Here is a 19,685-nt window from a genome sequence, read left to right as displayed (position 1 = left end):
TATAATTTTAAAACCAATCCGTATGTATATAGTTTTCCACCACCCCCGCTGGACTCATTTTTAACAGGGGGTGAATGTGGTAGTCACCACTGTTGTATTATATTGTATATATGGGTATTACGGTAAGGCCCTGTACTACAGGTACGGGGGTAGATCCCTGCCTGTTGGCTCCGCCCAGTAGGCGGAGTATAAATGTGTGTGCACTCCGAACAGCAGTCATTTCGTAAGCTGCTGTAGGAGGCCACACATCTCTGTGTAATAAAGCCTTGATTACATTCTACTCTTGTCTCGTCGTAATTGATAGTGCATCACTGGAAACATCCACCCTCATTTCACTCAGCAATCTCTCTCTCCCACCCGCACCCCCGGCAGTGCTGAGCCCCTCCCAGCGCACGTTTCATGCTGGCTTCCAGTTAAATGGCCGGACAGCATGAAATTGCGGCCGGAATCTGATGGTATCTGGAAACGCAGATAGGTCTACTTCCGACACCGCTGATCTCTTGAGCCCAACAAGCACAAAGTCGAGGCCAATGTTTTTTGAGTACTCTTCCAAAATCACTAACTTGCGACCTTTCTCCCTGCTTTTAAAAGTCTGGTTACAGCTTCCTGTTCGGTGCTGTCTTCACCCCTTTGGAAGTTGCGATTTATTTCTGCAAAAGGAGCACTAAGTTAATGAAAATACAACACACTGCGTGCGGAATTTTCCATTCTGTGCACAGGGTGCTGGCTGAGGTGAGATAATCGGCATGCAGCTCGTAGGCTGCACAGCCAGCTTTCCTCGGCAGATGGTCAGCCCTCTGCAGAAAAAACCTGGCGGCATGGGTCACACCATCACGATGGTGGGGAGGGTATGGGAAAAAACGGCAGCCGGGAATCCCGAGATAGGGTGCCCTGATCTCCAATAGGCAAGACAGGAATCTCCCCTCCCCGCGCCACAGACTCGCAGAGCCTCCACCTATGGAGATGGCTCTCCCCCCCCCCCCCCCGAGACATGAGGAACCCCCACATACATGCTGTGCTAGGGTCCCTCTTTCGCTGGGGGCTATACATAACTGTGTGGCCCCCAGCGGGTTACCTTCGCCTGATTCTCATCTTTAAAAAGCAGTTGTAAACCGGAGTCATTCCAAATGTGGGCGGACAATTCAATGAGGTAGCCCACTGATTGTATTTGAATGTACTGAAATGAGGGGCAGGATTCTCCGCTTGCTGACGGCAATATCGTAATAGGGCGGAAAACCCCTTTTTACAACAAATCGGGGGCAGCGCCTGTTTACAGATGCTTCGCCCCCTCCAAAACAGCGTCATTGTGGCCGCATGGCATTGGGATGGCCTCGGGGAGGGGGGGGGGGGGGGGGCAGCCGTGCCACTGACAGGGTGGGCTTCGGCGAGGGCTGGGGGATTGGTGGGGGTGGCCCCGGGGTGGCGAAGGGTGTCCAGGGAGGGCACTATCTGGAGGTCGGGTCCGTGCGCGGCTGGCGCCATGTTGTACTGCGCAACCTCTGCAGGTCGTTGCCGTGCGCATGCGCGGCCGTGGATCAGGCCATTCTCCTGCTGTTTTTGACGTGGGAGCCGGAGGTTCTGCCAGTTGCCGCTGCCAGCCCCTCACCGGTCCTCGAATCGGTGAGGGTTTGGCGCCGATTTTGGCGTCGGAAAACACCGCAGTTCCCGCACCAGCATCGGCACGTAGCCGCAGAATCGGAGAATCCAGCCCCAGGTTCCCAACCTTTCCCGGGGCGGGGACCCTGTTATGTCATCAGTGGAATCAGGCATCCCATTTTCTGAGTCTCACGATATTTTGCGGCCACTTCACCATTTGCGCTCATGGCAAATAAGGGCACAAAGGCCTGGTAACTATTTTAATATTCTAACTGACACAGCACCATCTCTTTTTGTTTTGATTTTGTCATGATCTTTGCTTTGTATTCTTTTCGCCTACGTTTTGCTAGGAAAATCCATACTTGAGATTTTAGCAAAAGAATAGATCAAGCAGGTCAGAAAGAATGGAAATCTATCTGTGACTTTGTACTGTGCCAGTCACATTAAAGTAATCCTGTGAAAAATGGTATCCCATATGATGTGATGCCAAACGCATTGTGGGGCCAAGCCACAGGGAAGAACATACAAGTTAACTAACAGGTTATTAATTGAACTGAAAAATTGAGGTGGAGGGTGAGAACACAGGACGACCAAGGTGAACATGATAAAATAAAAGGAAGTATGATAATAAAAAGATATATTGCCAAGCCAGAGCATTAAAAGCCAGAACACTAGCAAATGGGTTAGGGGGAGGGACCTTCCGTATTCTTCGATAGAATGGTTTGTTGATGTTAAATCTCAGTTTTCAATCCACATTTACTTTTGACATATTTTTGATTTTACTTACTTTTTATTAATTTTTTGTTGGGGGGGGGGGGGGGGGGCATTGTTGGGGAGGAGAAAAGCAAGTACGTTTTAAAAAGGAGCAGTTAATGTTGCCTTGAGAATTTTCACCACGAGGTTCAATCAATAGGTTAGTGGAGACATGGACCACTCAGCATCAACAAGCCGCATAGATAGAAAAAGATAATTCAACTAATATTGTGAATGTTACTTTACCAGAATTGCCCATCAGCGTGTCATGATTCCATTTGTACTCAGGCCTGTGAATCTCTTTGTTCTCAGGCTCCTTGGATTCGATAGCGTCTACCATATTGTCACTGAGGGTAGTGACAGTCCACCGCTCTCAAATTGTGATCATCTAATCAGACATAACAGAGGAATTGGTTAATCTATTCACTTTGGTCAAACATACGGTGTGAGCTCTTGTTATTTCTCAGAAGCAATCATTTTCTTGTGACTTCCCATTTTCAGCCGACAAGTAAAGGTGGTGTGCCTGCCTGAGAGACTGAAGGAGAATTTAAAGCCAGTGGCCTTAGGGATTCCTGTGTGCTTACAAGTTTCAGAAGGACCGCACAGGCATAGGGTTGAGGGGCTGGTCTGTACCCTGCACAGTTCTGAGCTGAGGAATGCCACTGCCCAGAAGTGGAAAAAAACAGTCCGGACCAGTATTGTTATTTCCCCCATTTTATTGGGGGGTTTTCTGGGTGATATGGGAAGAAGGAAAAAAATAAATCTCCCTTTCCTCAAAAATCCCTTGTGCAGAAGATGGCTCATTAGCACCCACAAGTGGCCATTTCAGGTTCATAGAGCAGAGAGACATGGATATTTTTCCCCCGTCTCTCAGATTAGGCAATAGAAGTGAAAAGACCACTTTTATGCAGCTCCGATTGACCAGTTACAGAACTGTGGCAGGAATGCAACCAACAATCCAAAACAGTTTGCAAACAACAAAATTAGATTTTAATCAAGAATACTGGCACAATTCTAGAAATCATCGATCCATTCAAAAATTGTAAAATTAAGAAATAAATACCTAAATTTCCACCCCCTCCGCCCCAACCCCTTTCCCCAGCTTAAATTCCCTGCTCTCTTCAAATGACTGACCTAATAGAAGTTGAGTCTGGCAAAACCTCCAGGCAGTTCCTTTCTAAATGGCCCGTTCTGAGGTCTACCACCTTCCTTCAAATCTAGTGAGGGGGGTGGGGGGGGGGGGGGGGGGGGGGGGGGGGGCGCACGGATTGGCAATTAGCCACCTGTTGCAAGTCTTCAGACCGACATTGGGAGTGAGATCGAGTCTGCAGGTTACTGACAACAACAGCAAAGACTGGCCTCCAGCCCCACAGTGGAATCCTGATGGATCCAACGTTCATTTCCCTGACTTGGGAGGAAGTTGCTGGTGAACTGGACCCTCCAATCTGGCGTGGCAACCCCACAACCTCTGCGGCTCCGTTTCATTGCATGTGTTTTGCGGGGAGGCTTATGTCCAGCCGAACCGCACAGAAAATGTCCGAGAATGCTATACCCTCCCTCTTCCCAACTCTAAAGTTTCACCTCCTGGGCACTGCTGCAAGGAACAGAGGAGAAAGATTATGGGGGCAGTAAGAGAAAATGTGCACTTTTCCCACTCTCTTTGAACGTCTTCAAGATAGAACTTTTCATGAACTAATTTATTTCAGGCATTGAGCCCGTTTCAAATAGGAGCATTTGACCCAGAACTCTCATTGCCCAGGGTGGGGGGGAACGGTGTCATTGTACAGAGGCTGTGTGGGAACCCCCTGGAATTCCCCATGCAAGGACTGCACAGGAACTGCCTGTGAAGTTCAAACTTCTGATGGGCAGTTACTCTTCACTGGGAACCATTCGATAGTCCGATTTAAACAAGTCTCCGGATGCTTCTGACTCTCTTAGTAGAATAATTACCCAAGAAAAGTTGGAAGGATTAAAATAATTTATAACTAATGGATAATTATAGTACTGATCCCCCACTGGACTCCCAAATTGCACACCCTACCCCTCAATGGACCAACTCCTTCATGACTGCATATACCCCATCATGGACCCCTTGGCTAATCCCCCAACGGTCTACCCTTCGATTAAAAGGAAAAGATTTTAAAAAGAAGAGAGTTAACAAAGTGAGTGTTCTCGATAGGGTGGGTGTAGAGAGGATGTTTCCTTCTGTGGGAGAACCTAGAACCAGGGAATCACTGTTCAAAAAAAACAGGTCGCCCATTTATGAAAAGGGACGGAATTTTACCCCCTCCCTGCCCAAATCTTACCCACTTACCGTGCACATGTAACTTCTCCCTGGCTTCTCAAACTGGCTGGGGCCTTCAAACTTACCTGGCTTACAGCAGCTAATACTGTAACATGGGGATGGCTTCACCTCCCTCCGTGCTGCATTGAAGAATGCCAGGAGCTGGTACATTGGACATTTCTTAGCAGGTGCAGGTTGGGAGAGAAATGTGTAGCTCCCGACTGAGGGACGTGAAGAGGAACCAGTGGTAATGCGACTGTGATTGTCACCCCACTCAAGTTCTAGCCCAACTTTCAAAATGTCATTCAGCAAGTAAATGGGAGGCTTTTATCAATCGGGCCATAGATTACAAAACAGGGGAGTCATGTTGGAGTTGTATAGAGCTTTGGTGAGGCCACAGCTGGAGTACGGTGTGCAATTTGGTCGCCACATTATAGGGAGGATGTGATTGCACTGGAGGGGATTGCAGAGGGGATTCACCAGAATGTTGCCTGGGATGGGACATTGAAGTTATGAAGAGAGGCTGGATAGGCTTGGGTTGCTTTGTTTGGAGCAGAGAAGACGGAGGGGCAACCTAATTGAGGTGCACAAGATTATGAAGGGCATGGACAGGGTGGATAGGGAACAGCTGTTCCCCTTAGTTGAAGGGTCAGTTATGAGGGGACACATGTTCAAAGTGAGGGGTGGAAGGTTTAGGGGGGTATTTGAGGAAAAACTTTTTTACCCAGAGGGTGGTGACGATCTGGAATGCACTGCCTGGGAGGGTGTAGAGGCAGGTTGCCTCACATCTTTTAAAAGGTACCTGGATGAGTACTTGGCATGCCATAACATTCAAGGCTATGGGCCGAATTCTGGCAAATGGGATTAGGTGGGCAGGTCAGTGCCTTTCATGCATTGGTGCAGCCTCGATGGGCTGAAGGGTGTCTTCTGCACTGTAGTGTTTGTGATTCTGGGAAACACTGAGTATGCCCAGGAAATGTGCATCAACTGGAAGCATAACATGAGAGTTCTCAGTTATTTTTGTCCAGTCCTAATGCTCAGGAAACTATCACTCATGAGATATTAGGCAGAAGAAAATCAACTGTGAGAACTCAGGTTGCTTCTCAGATGAAAGCACAGTGTGCTAACCTCTGTTGAATATCACATTTATTCTTGTAAATCGTTTCCATATCGTTTTGAATCTACAAAGCTGGGGTGAATAATGAATTGAGACATCATTCCTCATGGAGAGGACAAGGAAAACTCAAAGGCTAATTCAGTTCTGCCTTTGCTGTAACATATTCATTTATTTGATAATCTATTTATTTTCTCCCGTTGCTCCATCCTCGAGGATCTCAGTGCGATCCGCGATATATCTTCTGCAACATGGAAATGATAAAAGCGGGGGACAACTGCTTCCAGTCTCTGCTCACTTGGTTCTGCAGCCACTGACTGAAAGCCTGCAGCAGCAGCCAGCACCCCCCACCCACCCCCGCCGCCGCCATGTTTCCCCTCTCCCAGTGGAGAAACATCTGCCCCACAACACCCATGAACCAAGAGTCACTATGTTGAAGATACTGGGCCTGTAAGTACTGGGATTTTCACGTTCTAACTGGGTTTGGTTTAAAAGACAGCTGAGCAATAGAGCTCAATCACTTTCTTGCACAAGATGATAAATCACTCAAAATGAGTATCAACAGATGTGAGTTTGGCACGGTGGCATAGTGGTTAACACTGCTGTCTCACAACGCCAGGGTTTAATTCCAGCCTTGGGTGACTGTGTGGAGTTTGCACCTCCTCCCTCTGTCTGGGTGGGTTTCCTCCGGGTGCTCCGGCTTCTTCCCACAGTCCAAAGATGTGCAGATTAGGTGGATTGGCCGTGCGAAATTGCCCCTTAGTGTCCAAAGGTTAGGTGGGGTTACGGGGATGGGTGGGGTGCAGGGCAGGGCAGTGGACCTGTGTGGGATGCTCTTTTGGAGGGTCAATGCAGACTCAATGAGCCGGGTATCCTCCTTCTGCACTGTAGGGATTCTAAAAATGTGATGTATCACAGAGATTTGTTTTAATGGTAGGTAGAAAATTATATTGTAACTTCTTAACGAGACATATAAATGCCAACACTTCCATTGTAACTTCCCCGTGAAAAAAAGTTATAAAAGCTCAGGAGGCCCAAAAAGGTAAATCCAAAAGAAGTTTAATTTGGCAATAAAAGTAAAGGCCGTAACGTGGCTACCAGGCCCAAGGCCCAAACCGGGATTGCTGCTCTCGCCAGTCCCAGTCCAGGCTGGCTTTTATGAGGCAACTTTTACGAGCTGCAGCTGATGGGCCTCCGCCCACTATCGGGGGAGTTCATATTCCATGAGTCCCACGGAGCAATCAATTGGGGTGACCCGTGGGTCTCATGAGGGTTATTACAGAACTAAATTAAGATGGTTCATCCATAGGTTCAGAAAAAACGCACTAAAGTCTGGTCTATGACAACCATATGCAAACTATCAGACGCGACCCATATTCTTTTAGAACATTTTTTTGCTTAAAATCTGACATGCTACCACTGAAATGATTTTTTATTCTTAAGCTGCAAGGGTTTTGAAGCAAAGCGGTATTACATTGTAAATCACATGATATTTGATTCAGGCAAGTTGATTGCTTATCCATGGAAAAATCTGCTTCATCAACAACAGAAAATGTTAATTTTTATTTTTAAACTGCTAATTGGAAATATTGCATGCAAATTGTTACATTTGGTTCAACAAAAATCTTGCTAAATTTATTATTTTTTGTTCCCGCAGCCATTGGGAATCGACCAAACCACCAGAGGGCACAAGATACCCAAACCTGAGTTCACAGCAATGTCAGTCTCATTGCTTGGAAATGAAAGCCTTCTAATCAGAGGTCTACAAAGTAACGAACCGACTGGGGAAGCTCAGCGTCTTTTCCAGCAATTATACTTCAGACCACAGAAACCTTTAATGATAAACTTGGGGTCTCAGATGAATGCTATCAATATGGAAGATAATTAACAGTGAGGAAGCCGATGACACAAGCAGCAATTTTTTGACAATTACAATTTGATAGAGGCTTTTTCCCAGGGTAGAGGGGTCAATTACTAGGGGGCATAGGTTTACGGTCCGAGGGTCAAGGCTTAGAGATGTACGAGGCAAGTTTTTTTACACAGAGAGTAGTGGGTGCCTGGAACTCGCTGCCGGAGGAGGTGGTGGTGTTCAATCCCAAGTTTCTTTACCCGTCAGTCTGGCCTCAATAAAAGTCGAGATGGATTTGCAGGTACAGCATTAGTTATTTTATTTAGCTTGCGAGCTTGATTCATTTCACAGAAACATAGGACACATCCAGTCTCCTACATCCAGGAAAGCGAATGAACAAAGAGACAAAGGGATCTCTGCAAATCAATTCAAATGGTATCAAGTTTCACATACTCGACGCCCATAGGTCATCCTATATCCCTCCTGACCTGTTTGATCTATTCTGATTGGCTCACTTCCAATCCCTTCCTCTGGCCCCTATTACTCAGCATCCTTTTCTCCTGCTTTGGTGGACACACCTCTTCCTGCTTTTCCATGCGGTCTGAAATCCTTTGTCTGTGAACTCACCAGAATTAGACTGGCCTACCTCTACATTACATTAACTAATATCTCTAAAGTAACTATTTTATATCACATTCATCAGTGGAAGCAGGGACGATAGTCTTGACAAAGACATGAATAGGATGGGAATAGAGGGATGCGGACCCCGGAAGTGTTGAAGATTTTAGTTTTGACGGGCAGCATGGTCGGCACGGGCTTGGAGGGCCGAAGGGCCTGTTCCTGTGCTGTACTTTTCTTTGTTCTTTATTCTTTGTACAAGTTTGATTATGTGAAGGACATGATCGTCTCTGTCAAGGATCAGGACTTTAGTCAGGCCAAAATAAAGAGGTTGTGTTGCACAAGTCAGAAAATTAAAAAAATAACCGGACGAGCTGAAAGAGAGTCGATTAGTCAGCAGTTGAAATCTTTGGAATACCACGAGTGAAATAGGAGAGGTCAGAGCGAAACTTATTTGACTATGTTTGGAGGGAATTGAGCAGAATGACGTAAAAATTATTAGCAAGTGAAAGTCTCCAGCTAAAATTTCCAAATAATCATTAGTTACTACTTGACAAATGATAAACAAGACTAAATAGTCACAGAAACCAAACAGCAATTTTGAACAGAAACATATTAGAAAGATTGTTTAAATCCAAACAATAAAAACAAACCCACAAGAAGAAGTGAAATTAAACAGTAAGTGGCTTTAAAATAAATACATGGGACTAGATCTTCCCTTCAGTGTCAGGAACTATGAGTCATGCATTTTTCCCAACTTTGCAATCCCAGCCCTGTCACACCCTCTGTCTCTCATGGCATCTTCATCCCTGGAGTTGTGGGCAGGCATTGTTCAGGTTTTCCACTTCCGTAGGCAGGCCGAAGGCAACAATGGAGGCATGCAGGTGATAAGTCTGGCTGGTTAGAAGGCCAGCCTTGGTTCTCTGGGAGATCGGTCTAGTTGTCTACATGGTTTTTAGTCCCCTTAGGTATCACCCGTCACACCCTCACCCACCCTCATGCCTCATGACTTCTCATATCCCATGACCTCTCCATGCTTCGCATGCCCCCCTCATACTCAAATGTACTCCAAGTAAACAAATAGGCACTAAAAACCACAGAATAAAAACTTATTACAATCTCATAAAAGTGTCAACAAAACACAATTAACATTCTCTTTCAAGATGTATCAATATTTCCTACAGGGCTGAGTCCATTAGTCTGTCTTGGACCTCAGCCAAACATTCATTATGAGACCATCTGTTCATCACCAGGATAAGTTTGAACAGAGTGCCAAACATCAGTTTATTCAGCTGAGCACCAAGGCTGGTTAATGGGTTCATCTCAACAGGATTTGTTCACGCATCTTGAAGGGGAGTACCAAATTTGTTTGAATGATACTTCGATGAGCTTGTAATAAGTTATTCTTAATTGGTGTGATTTTCAATGCGTGTTTGTTAATTTAGATATGGTTAAGAAGTGTTAAGATGATTAAAGCATTATTCATTGATATTATAATTGGTTGTTAGATGACCTGATTTTTCAAAGGAGATTCACAAAGCCTCTTTACAGAAGGAACATTGGGGTAATAGAAGGGGAGAGAGACATACAGGATATGAGGGGTCATGGAGCAAGCACGAGTATATAAGGAGGAAAGGTGCATGTAAGGGGATACTGGCAAGTCCTTTTAATAAGATACCTGTCAAAACTTTCCTAACTTCTCAGCAGGTTGCCCCCCAAGGTTCACAAATGGGGTTCCCACAGGCTTCCAAATCCCTCCAGTTCACAATGACAATAGCATGGGGGATTGTTATGTAGCAGATAACACATCCACACATCCATACTGGTAAACCGTCACGTGATGTGTAGTGACGTCAGCCGAGTGTTTGCACTCCATCTTAGATTGTATGAACAACACCTCTAAATAAAACCTCTCATTGTGATTTATTTAATCCAGAATGTGGACAACTCTATTTCTTTTCTCGTTACGACTAACATAGGAATATAACAAAAGAGAAAACTGCCGACAAGGATTGAGGCAAGAAAGAACTTCTGAAGATGAAATTTGTCGACTAATTAGTGGAGATGGCGTTGGGAGAAAAGGAAGATTTTGTGGGATGTGGGCGCCGTTGGCTGGGCCAGCATTTATTGCCCATCCCTGGGGGGCATTTAAGAGTCAACCACATTGAAGTGGGTCTGCAGTCACATGTAGGCCAGAACATGTAAGGGCAGTAGATTTCCTTCCCTAAAGGACATTAGTGAACCAGGTGGGTTTTTACAACAATCGGCAATGTTTCACATTCATCATTAGATTTTTAATTCCAGATTTATTTTTAATCAAATTCAAATTTCACTATCTGCCATGGTGGGATTTGATCCCGAATCCTCAGAGCATAGCTCTGGCTCTCTTGATTACTAATCCGTGACAATACCCCAGGCCACTGGCTCCCTAGTAATGAAGAACGACAGTTCGGGGAACCTGCTTGCCATTGATGTGGGTAGAGTCTGGGTTACAGGGACCATGCACATGGCAAAGTTAAATGGGCAACGGGGGTTCAGAAGTTTTCCAACTCTGTACAGGCCACTACTTGGGGAGAAGTTGAACTAAAGTCAGGCAAAAAGGAAACATTCTAGTTGCTTCTGATGAAGGGGATCATATTTGTGCCATACCTTCAACGGAATCAGAAGGAAGGAAGTTGTTTGAAGTATAGACCTTAGGAGCCGGGATCCGAAATGTCAGGAAAATGGGCATCATGGATGAATGCGATGAAGACTGTGACACTTTGAACTCATATGAGGAAAGTTTCCAATTATATCAAATCACATCAATTACAGCAAATGAAACCCATGGAGGACCTAAAGGTCTCAACATTTCTCAGTTCAGTATGACATAAAACTTTATGCTGCTACACTATTTAGTTCACCCACCAAAATCAGACAGAAAGTCCTAAATCGAACTAATGAAACCTTTAAAGTCCTTTCTCTCCGATACGGTGTTAATTGCAGAAAGGTTTTGGTTCCACTGCCGTAGTCAGGAAGAAGATGAAAGCATTTTACAGTCACTACGAAGGTTAGAAAAGTATTGCGAGTTTAGTCCAACACTTGATGATACACTTTGTGATTGGCTGGTTTGTGGACTCCACAGTGAAGCTATTTAGAGAAAGCTACTTACTTTAAGAGATTTAACTTTTAAAGCTGCTATGGAAATTGCCACATCTATGGAGCTAACAACAAAAGACATAGCGAAGGAAGCAACAAAAGAAGCTTCACAGGAGCACCCGGAGGAAACCCATGCAGACACGGGGAGATTGTGCAAACTCCACACAGACAGATATCCCACACAGATATCAAAAGGAACAAGGCTTCAAGAGTACAACTATGTCACCAACGTGCACAGGTTTGGCAATCAGCGGGGGAATGCTGGAGTAGAACAAGCATGCAAGGACTGTGGCAATAAAAGCGCCATATTGCCAAGGCATGTTGGGCTCAGAAAATGTCTCCAACACCAAGAATATGTAAGAATAAAAACACATCTAAACCGACTAGCCATATCTATAAATCAGTAGAGGTATTCAAAACCATCAGAAGACAACGTACCTGAGCTACTGCAAGAGCTGGGAAGCTAGGTGTCTTGTCAGCGCAGCACGATTAACAATGTTTTTAGGCATATCCAAAACTCGAAGGTCACAAGATAAAAATGGAAGTGGATACGGGAGCAGCTGTATCATTAATACCCGAGACAATTTATAATCAAAAGGTAAAGCATCTACCTTTAAAACCATCAAATGTGATCCTAAGGACATACACTGAGGAGGTCATACCATTAAAATTATGTATTATGTTGAAAGTAAAAGCAAATGGGCAGACAGCAAAGTTATCTCTTCACGTTGCTCGTGGAAACTTTACTGAATTTTTGGTAGAGCATGGTTGGCAAAGATTTTACTGGGAAGCAGTAAATCAAATAGTAGAGCCAAAGCGCAACTAGTAATGACTTCTGGTGAAGTATGAAAAGGTGTTCGAAAATTCACGAGGCTCAAATGACTGGAGTTGAAGTGCACTTAAAAATCAAGCCAAACAGTACACCAAAATGTCTCAAAGCTAGAAGCATACCATATGCCATTAGACCAAATGCTGAAGCAGAACTAGAAAGACTAGTCCAGACAGGAGTCATTGAACCAGTTTTTACAAGTGATTGGGCAACACCAATAGTTCCTGTATTGAAACGTGATGGCTCATTGAGAATATGTGGAGATTTTAATACAACTATTAACCCAGAATTGTGTGCAGATCATTATCAACTGCTGTTGATTGAAGACGTGTTTGTTGGACTCTTTGGAGGACAGAAATCCAGTAAAATTGATCCTTCACATGCATATCTGCAGATCGGTCCATCGTGTCTTCACCAGTCCTTGGAAAGAGCACTCCACATAAGCCCGTGCCTCCACCCCATCCCTGTAACCCAGTAACCCCACCCAACCTTTTTGGACACTAATTTATCATGGCCAATCCACGTAACCGACACATCTTTGGACTGTGGGAGGAAACCAGAGCACCCGGAGGAAACCCACGCAGACTTGAGGACACCGCACAGACAGTGATCCAAGCCGGAATCGAACCTGGGACCCTGGAGCTGTGAAACAACTGTGCTAACCACTGTGCTTCCATGCTGCTCTAGTGATGAATGTGGCTACAGAATCACAGCCTCTTACACAACATTGTGACACACAAAGGTCTGTTTAATCACAGAAGACTTCCTTTAGGAATAACATCTACTTCTGCACTTTTTCAGAGATCTAGGGATCAAAGTCTAAGTGGGCTGAATGGGGCGCAGTCTTATTTAAATGATATACTGATCGCCCGTTCAAGTGAACAGGAACACTTGCCGAATTTGCAACTGAATTCATAATAATCCCCAGATGAAGCTGCAACTTGCTTGTGATGCCTCACCCTATGGGGTTGGTGCAGATGTTTCACACAGAATGCCTTCAAGAGAGGAACGACTAATAGCTCAGAAACAAATTCTGCTCAGTTAGAAAAAGAGCTTTGAGCATCAGTTTTGGGGTAAGAAAGTTCCACCACTTATGGACGTCATTTTGCTCGTTTGACGGATCATTGACCCTTGACAGCAATCTTTGGGGCTGTAAAGTTATACCTTCTTTGACAGCTAATAGATTATAAAGATGGTCTTTCACATTGTCAAGACACATGTACGATGTCCAATATCGCAAGTCAGAGCAGCATGCAAACGCTGATGCTTTGTCAAGATTGTTGTTACAAACCAAGCATGAACCTGAAGAACATTTCGTCAACATCCTGTATTTCTATTTCGTGGATAAGGTACCTGTGACTTCATCTCAACTTCAGAGATACACAAGGACCAATCCAATGATGGGGAAGGTGATAGGCTTGGTCCAAAAAGGAACGCTGCCAGATGTTCACAGGAAAAATCCAGACCTGAAGCCTTACATCCCAGTTGACCAGACAGAATGGAGTTTTATCATGGGGAATCTGCGTGATTATTCCTCCGTGCTTGTATAGTAAAGTCCTTGACCAACTACATGAGGGACATTGGGACATTCTGGTGCAGTGAGGATGAAGGAATTGGCACGCAGTTATTTTTGGTGGTCAGGATTAGATGCTCAAATTGCAGAGAAAGTAGAGCAATGTCAATCCTGTGCAAAACATTTTTTTAAATATGTTATCATGGTATTTATATACACAACAAACAAAACAAATAAGAGCAGAAGCAAAATTGTATAACACAATAAATAACCAGCACCCACACTCACCCCTGCCCTTCCCCTCCTCCCGTCCTACCTTGCCCGTTTTTAACCCCCTTATCCCCTCCCCTCCCCCTCTTTCTCCTTTGCTAACACCACAATCCTCCTTAAAGAAGTCAATGAACGGCTTCCACCTCCTGGCGAATCCATCGACCGACCCTCTCAAGATGAACTTGATCTTTTACAACCTCATGAATTCCACCAGGTCCCTCACCCACACCCCTGCTTTTGCGGCTCCGAGTCCCTCCACCCAAGCAAAATCCGCCACCGGGCTATCAGGGAGTCAAAGGAAAAGCCATCGTCCTTTCTTGCCCCCTGGACTCCTGGGTCTTCCGACACGCCGAATAGCGCTACCTCTGGGCTTGGGGTCACCTTTACCCCAACACCTCAGGCATTATGGGCGGGATTCTCCCGCAATTGGCAGGATGGGTCGACACCGGCGCCAAGGATGGCACGAACCACTCCGGCGTCGGGCCACCCGGAAGTTGCTGAATCCTCCGCACTTCAGGGGGTTAGGCTGGTGCCGGAGGGGTTGGCGCCGCGCCAACCGGCGGCGAAGGAACACCTGGTCCCGCGCATGCACACAACCGCTGGCCTGCTCTGGCGAATGCCCAAAACCGCCGGTGAGTTCTTGCGCATGCACAGGGGGTTTCTTCTCCACGCCAGCCATCGCGGGGCCCTACAGAGGCCGGCGCGGTAAGAAGGAGTGCCCCCACGGTACAGGTCCGCCCACAGATCGGTGGGCCCCAATCGCAGGCCAGGCCACCGTCGGGGCCCCCCCTGGGGCCAGATCCTCCGTGCCCCGCCCGAGAGCTCCACTAAATGGCCACCCAGCCAGGTCCCACATGTGGGACCATGTCCATTTAACGCCGGCGGGATTGGCCAGGAACTGATGACCGCTCGGCCCATCAGGGCCTGGAGAATTGCCGGGGGGGGCCGATGCCAACGGCCCCCGACTGGCGTGGCTTAAACCCTGCCCCCGCCCGAAAACCCGGCGCCAGAGAATACGCCAGCCGGCGTCGGAGCGGCGGGGCGGGATTCCCGCCGTCCCCCGGGGATTCTCTGACCCGGCGGGGGGTCGGAGAATCACGCCCTATGTCCGCGAATCCCTGCCAGAATCCCTTCAGTTTCGGGCATGCCCAAAACATGTGGACGCGGTTCGCAGGCCTCCCCGCGCACCACCCACGCGTGTCCTCTACTCCCTCAAAGAACCTATTCATCCTAGCCACTGTCATATGCGGCCTGTGGACTACTTTAAACTGAATAAGACTGAGCCTTGCACACGACGAAGACACATTAACCCCCCCCGCGCCGCACAGCTTGTCCTCCCACTTCCGTTTCACATCTCTTATCGAGGCACCTCCCAGTCCATCACTCTTTGTAAATCTCAGACACTTTCCCCTCCCATACCCCCTCCATCGACAACATCATATCCTGCAACCCGGGAAAGGATGGCACCTCCCTCCTCACGAAATCCCGGTCCGGTAAGTACCTAAAACCATTCCCCCATGGCAGCTCATACTCCTCCTCCGGGTCCTCTAATTTGCCTCCTACAAACAGATCCCAAAACCACTCACCACCTGCCACCACCCCCGAAACCTCGCATCCAGCACCTCGCCCCCCGATGCAAACCTATGTTTATCACAAATCGGTGCCCAATCTGAAATGCTGCCTCCACTGCCCCCAAACCCTCAAGGCAGACACCACCACTGGGCTCGCAGGGTACTTGACCGGCAAGAATGGCAGAGGTGCTGTCAACAATGCCCCTAAACTCATTCCCTTGCAAGAAGCCACCTCCATCCACCCCCATACTGACCCCTCCCCCACTACCCATTTCCTAGCCATAGCGATGTTAGCCGCCCAGTACTAATTCATTATATTCGGCAATGTCAATCTTCCCCCTTCTCAGTCCCGCTCCAAAAATGCCCTGTTGACCGGCGGAGTCTTCCCCACCAACACAAACTCCAAGATCAATGCATTGATCTTTTAAAAAAATGACTTTGGAATCAAAATCAGGAGCTTCTGAAGAATACACAAGAACTTTGGCAGCACCATCACCTTCACTGTCTACACCCGTCCCACCAATGACAATGGCAACACATCCCACCTCTTAAAATCCCCCTTCAGCTACTCCACCAACTGAGCCAAATTTAACTTATGCAGCTGCGCCCAAACTCGTGTCGCTTGGATGCCTAAGTACCTGAAACTCGCCCCCATCATCTTGAACGGCAGCTTCCCCAATCTCTTCCCCTGCCCTCTGGTCTCAATCGGGAACTCCTCGCTCTTTCCCATATTCAGCTTGTATCCGGGGACATCATATTCACATTGAGTAGCCTCCTCACATTTGCCAACAACTGCCTTCCCTTCACAAACCCGGTTTGATCCTCGCCTATCACTCCCAGGATACAGTCCTCGATTCGCAAAACCAACACCTTCGCCAGCAACCTGGCGCCCACTTTTAACAACGATATCGGATGGTAGGTGTTTTGTTATACTCTTGACGTAGCATAAGCTGCTTCCTTGATGTGCACTCTGACAAAGGAAGGTTCAGACTTGGAGATAGCTTTAACACGTTTATTAAACTATTAACAATTCTCCTACTTGGATTCGTCTCTACTGTTAATCCTGCTATAGCCACTCAGACTGACGAACCAGTCTGCTACAATCCATGTGGTGGGTGTGATGTTCAATCAACCCTGTGTCTGTACTCACTGAGTGTCTCCACTGGAAAGAGACTGAGCATGTGTGATGTGTCCTTTTATATGGGTTGGTGTAATGCCCCCCTGTGGTAGTGTCACCTCTGTGTGTATCGTGAATGCCCATTGGTCGTGTCCTATCTTACTGACCTATTGGTTGACTGTCTGTGTGTCATGTCTCTGGTGTTCCCTCTAGTGTCTAGCTAGGTGTAGTGTATGTACATTAACCCTTTGTGTACTTACAGTGATGTATATCACCATAGTAGGATCCGCACTGCTCCGGATCCTTATCTTTCTTTAGTATCAGGGAGATGTACACGTGTAGGGGGGGGGAGCTCTCCCCTCTCCCTAGCCTTATTATATGCCCTTTCTAGTAGTGGTCCCAGATCCTCCCCTAAACGCTTTATAAAATTCCCTGGGAAGCCTTCTGGGCCTTCCCTGCCTGCATCGTCCCATACTGTTCATCACCTCCCTTAACCCAATGGGAACCCCCTGTCCCTCTATCAGGTCCTCGTCCACTTTGGAAAACTCCAACCCATCCCGGAATTGTCGCATTCCCTTCCCCCCGCTTCAGGGCCTGACTCATATAGCTTCCTATAAAATTCCTCAAATACCCCATTCACCATAACCGGGTCCAGTACCTCCCTTCCCTTCACTCTCCCAATCTCCCTTGCCGCCTCCTTTTCCTAGGTTGTTGGGCCAGCATCCTACTCGCCTTCTCCCTGTACTCTACCATTGTCCCCCTGGCCCTCTGCAACTGCCCTACCGCCTTCCCCATGGACACCAGCCCAAACTCCATCTGGAGCCTCTGCCTCCCACTCTGCCTCTGTGGCCTCCTAGTACCTCTGTCCACCCTCTGGAATCTCTTTCACCAACCTTGCCATCTCTGCTCGTTCCGCCTTCATCGTATACGTGCAAATAAAAAGAAAAACTCTCCCCTAACCACTGCCTTGAGTGTCTCCCACAGCGTGGCAGCCGTGACCTCTCCAGTATCTTTGAGTTCCACATAGCCTTGGATGCCAGCCCTCACCCGCTCGCACACCTCCTCATCCACCAGCAACCCCAACTTCATCCTGCACTGCAGGCGCTGCCCCCCTCCCCCACTCACAAATCCACTCAGTGTGGTGCATGGTCTGAGGCCACGATCGCCGAGTCCCCCGAGTCGACCACCCCCGCCAACAATGCCTTGTCCGGCACAAAAAAGTCAATCTGGGAGAACACCCTGTGCACATGGAAAAAGTACGAAAACTCTTTCGTCCTCGGCCTCCCAAACCTCCACAGATCCGCTCCCATAACCACTCCATGAATCAATTCAGCTCCTTCGCCACCGCTGACACCTTCCCCAACCTCGGGCTCGACCAAACTTGGCCCAATGACAGTATTAAAATCCCTCCCATGATCAACCGGTGCGTATGCAGGTCAGAAATCTTCCCCAGCACCCATCTCATAAACTCCATATCGCCCTAGTTTGGGGCATAAACATATACCAAAACCTCTGGCATCCCCTCCAGCTTCCCACTCACCATCACAAACCGACCCCCAGATCTGCCACAACGCTCCCCACCTCGAATGCCACCCACGTGTTTACGAGCACCGCCATTCTCCATGTCTTCATATCCTGTCCCGTGTGGAACATCTGCCCTACCCATCCTTTCCTCAACCTTGTCTGGTCCCCTATCTTTAAATGCGTCTCTTGTAAAAAGGCCACGTCCACCTTCAGACTCCTCAGGTACGCGAACACACGTGACCGTTTGACCAGCCCATTCAACCCCCTCATGTTCCACGTGACCAGCCTGGTTTGGGGAGCTCCCTGCACCCCTCACCCACCAATCAACCATATCCCTTTTTGGGCCACCCTCCTGCCCGTGTCACGCGATTCTCCAGGCCCACCCTCGGATGTCCATCGTCATCACTCCCTTTCCCGGTGTGCCACAACAACCACACCCTTGTCATCAGCCCCCCTTCCCCCAATAAAACAACAACCCCATCCCCCACCCCTACTCCAACCACCTGGCCACCCTCTACTGTGCTCCCATTAACTAGCCCACCCAGCTAGCCTGGCAGCCCCTGCCCAAAGCCTCTAAGCCTCCTACCCCCATTGATTCCCCTCCCCTATCCCGTTTGCACTCCATCTAGAAACAAAGAAACAGAAAAAGGTGCACTCACGCTTGATGCTCCCCAAGCACGCTGCCACCAAGCCCCAACAAAACATTTCAAGGGAGAAAAAGCTCTCCAGTAACCACCAAAAGAAACCACCTCCTCACACCTCCTCAAAAGGCACTGCACAGTAGCACAGCGGTTAGCACTGTTGCTTCACAGCGCCAGGGACCTGGGTGCGAATCCCAGTTTGGGTCACTATCTGTGTGGAATCTCCCCGTGTCTGCGTGGGTTTCCTCCGGGTGTTCCATGGCCACCATCGGAAGTCCAATCCTATGCAAAACTAAGGAACACTCCACCATTATAACCACTACATCTGTGGGAATGGCAAACTGCAAACACAGTTTGGTTTGTTGACTCCGTGTGATGCTTCAGAGATTGTCGAACGACAACAAGCACAAATTGCTAGGTGGGAGCAAAACTCTAAGTGCGAATATTCAACAGGGAGAGAGCATGTTAGCTAGGAGCTACACCACCGAGAAATGGTACCTGCTGTGATCCTAGCAAAGACAAGTTCAATTTCATCTACCGTACAGACGGGTGTTGAAAGAGTTTGGCAATGTCATGCTGATCAGCTACTAGATTCATGAAGTGAAATTGCCCAGACTTCTCCAAACGTTCTACTTTTGGAAATTCTAGACAGCGATACTTCAGAACAGAGACCAAACACCATGACAAGTTCAGATTCTGTTTCGGAGGACTTTCCAATACCTATAGTGACAGACACTGGTGTAAATGACCAGGGGGTACCACCTACTGAAGGGAATGAGAACACTTCCAATACCTCGAGTAGCCAGGTTCCAGAATGCTGAATTCAACTCAAATAGAATGGACATCCACCTGAGAGACTGTCTTATTG

At 47.5% G+C, this 19,685-nt stretch overlaps 1 protein-coding gene across 1 annotated transcript in view; it reads right to left on the bottom strand.

Annotated features, from left to right (window-relative positions):
• The window catches only part of stpg1 (sperm-tail PG-rich repeat containing 1), a 129,107-nt gene that overhangs the window by 80,973 nt on the left and 28,449 nt on the right, over positions 1 to 19,685 (bottom strand). Inside the window, exon 2 of the mRNA XM_072501131.1 lies at positions 2,596 to 2,737. Coding sequence (XP_072357232.1) covers positions 2,596 to 2,689 — 94 coding nt within the window. The 5' untranslated portion in view covers positions 2,690 to 2,737. The remainder of the gene's footprint in view (positions 1 to 2,595; positions 2,738 to 19,685) is intronic.

This window comes from Scyliorhinus torazame, chromosome 1 (genome assembly GCF_047496885.1).
Source record: "Scyliorhinus torazame isolate Kashiwa2021f chromosome 1, sScyTor2.1, whole genome shotgun sequence".
NCBI classification, from domain to species: Eukaryota; Metazoa; Chordata; class Chondrichthyes; order Carcharhiniformes; family Scyliorhinidae; genus Scyliorhinus; species Scyliorhinus torazame.
Note: the sequence above shows the minus strand (reverse complement) of the source record. Positions and strands in the feature narration are given on the sequence as shown.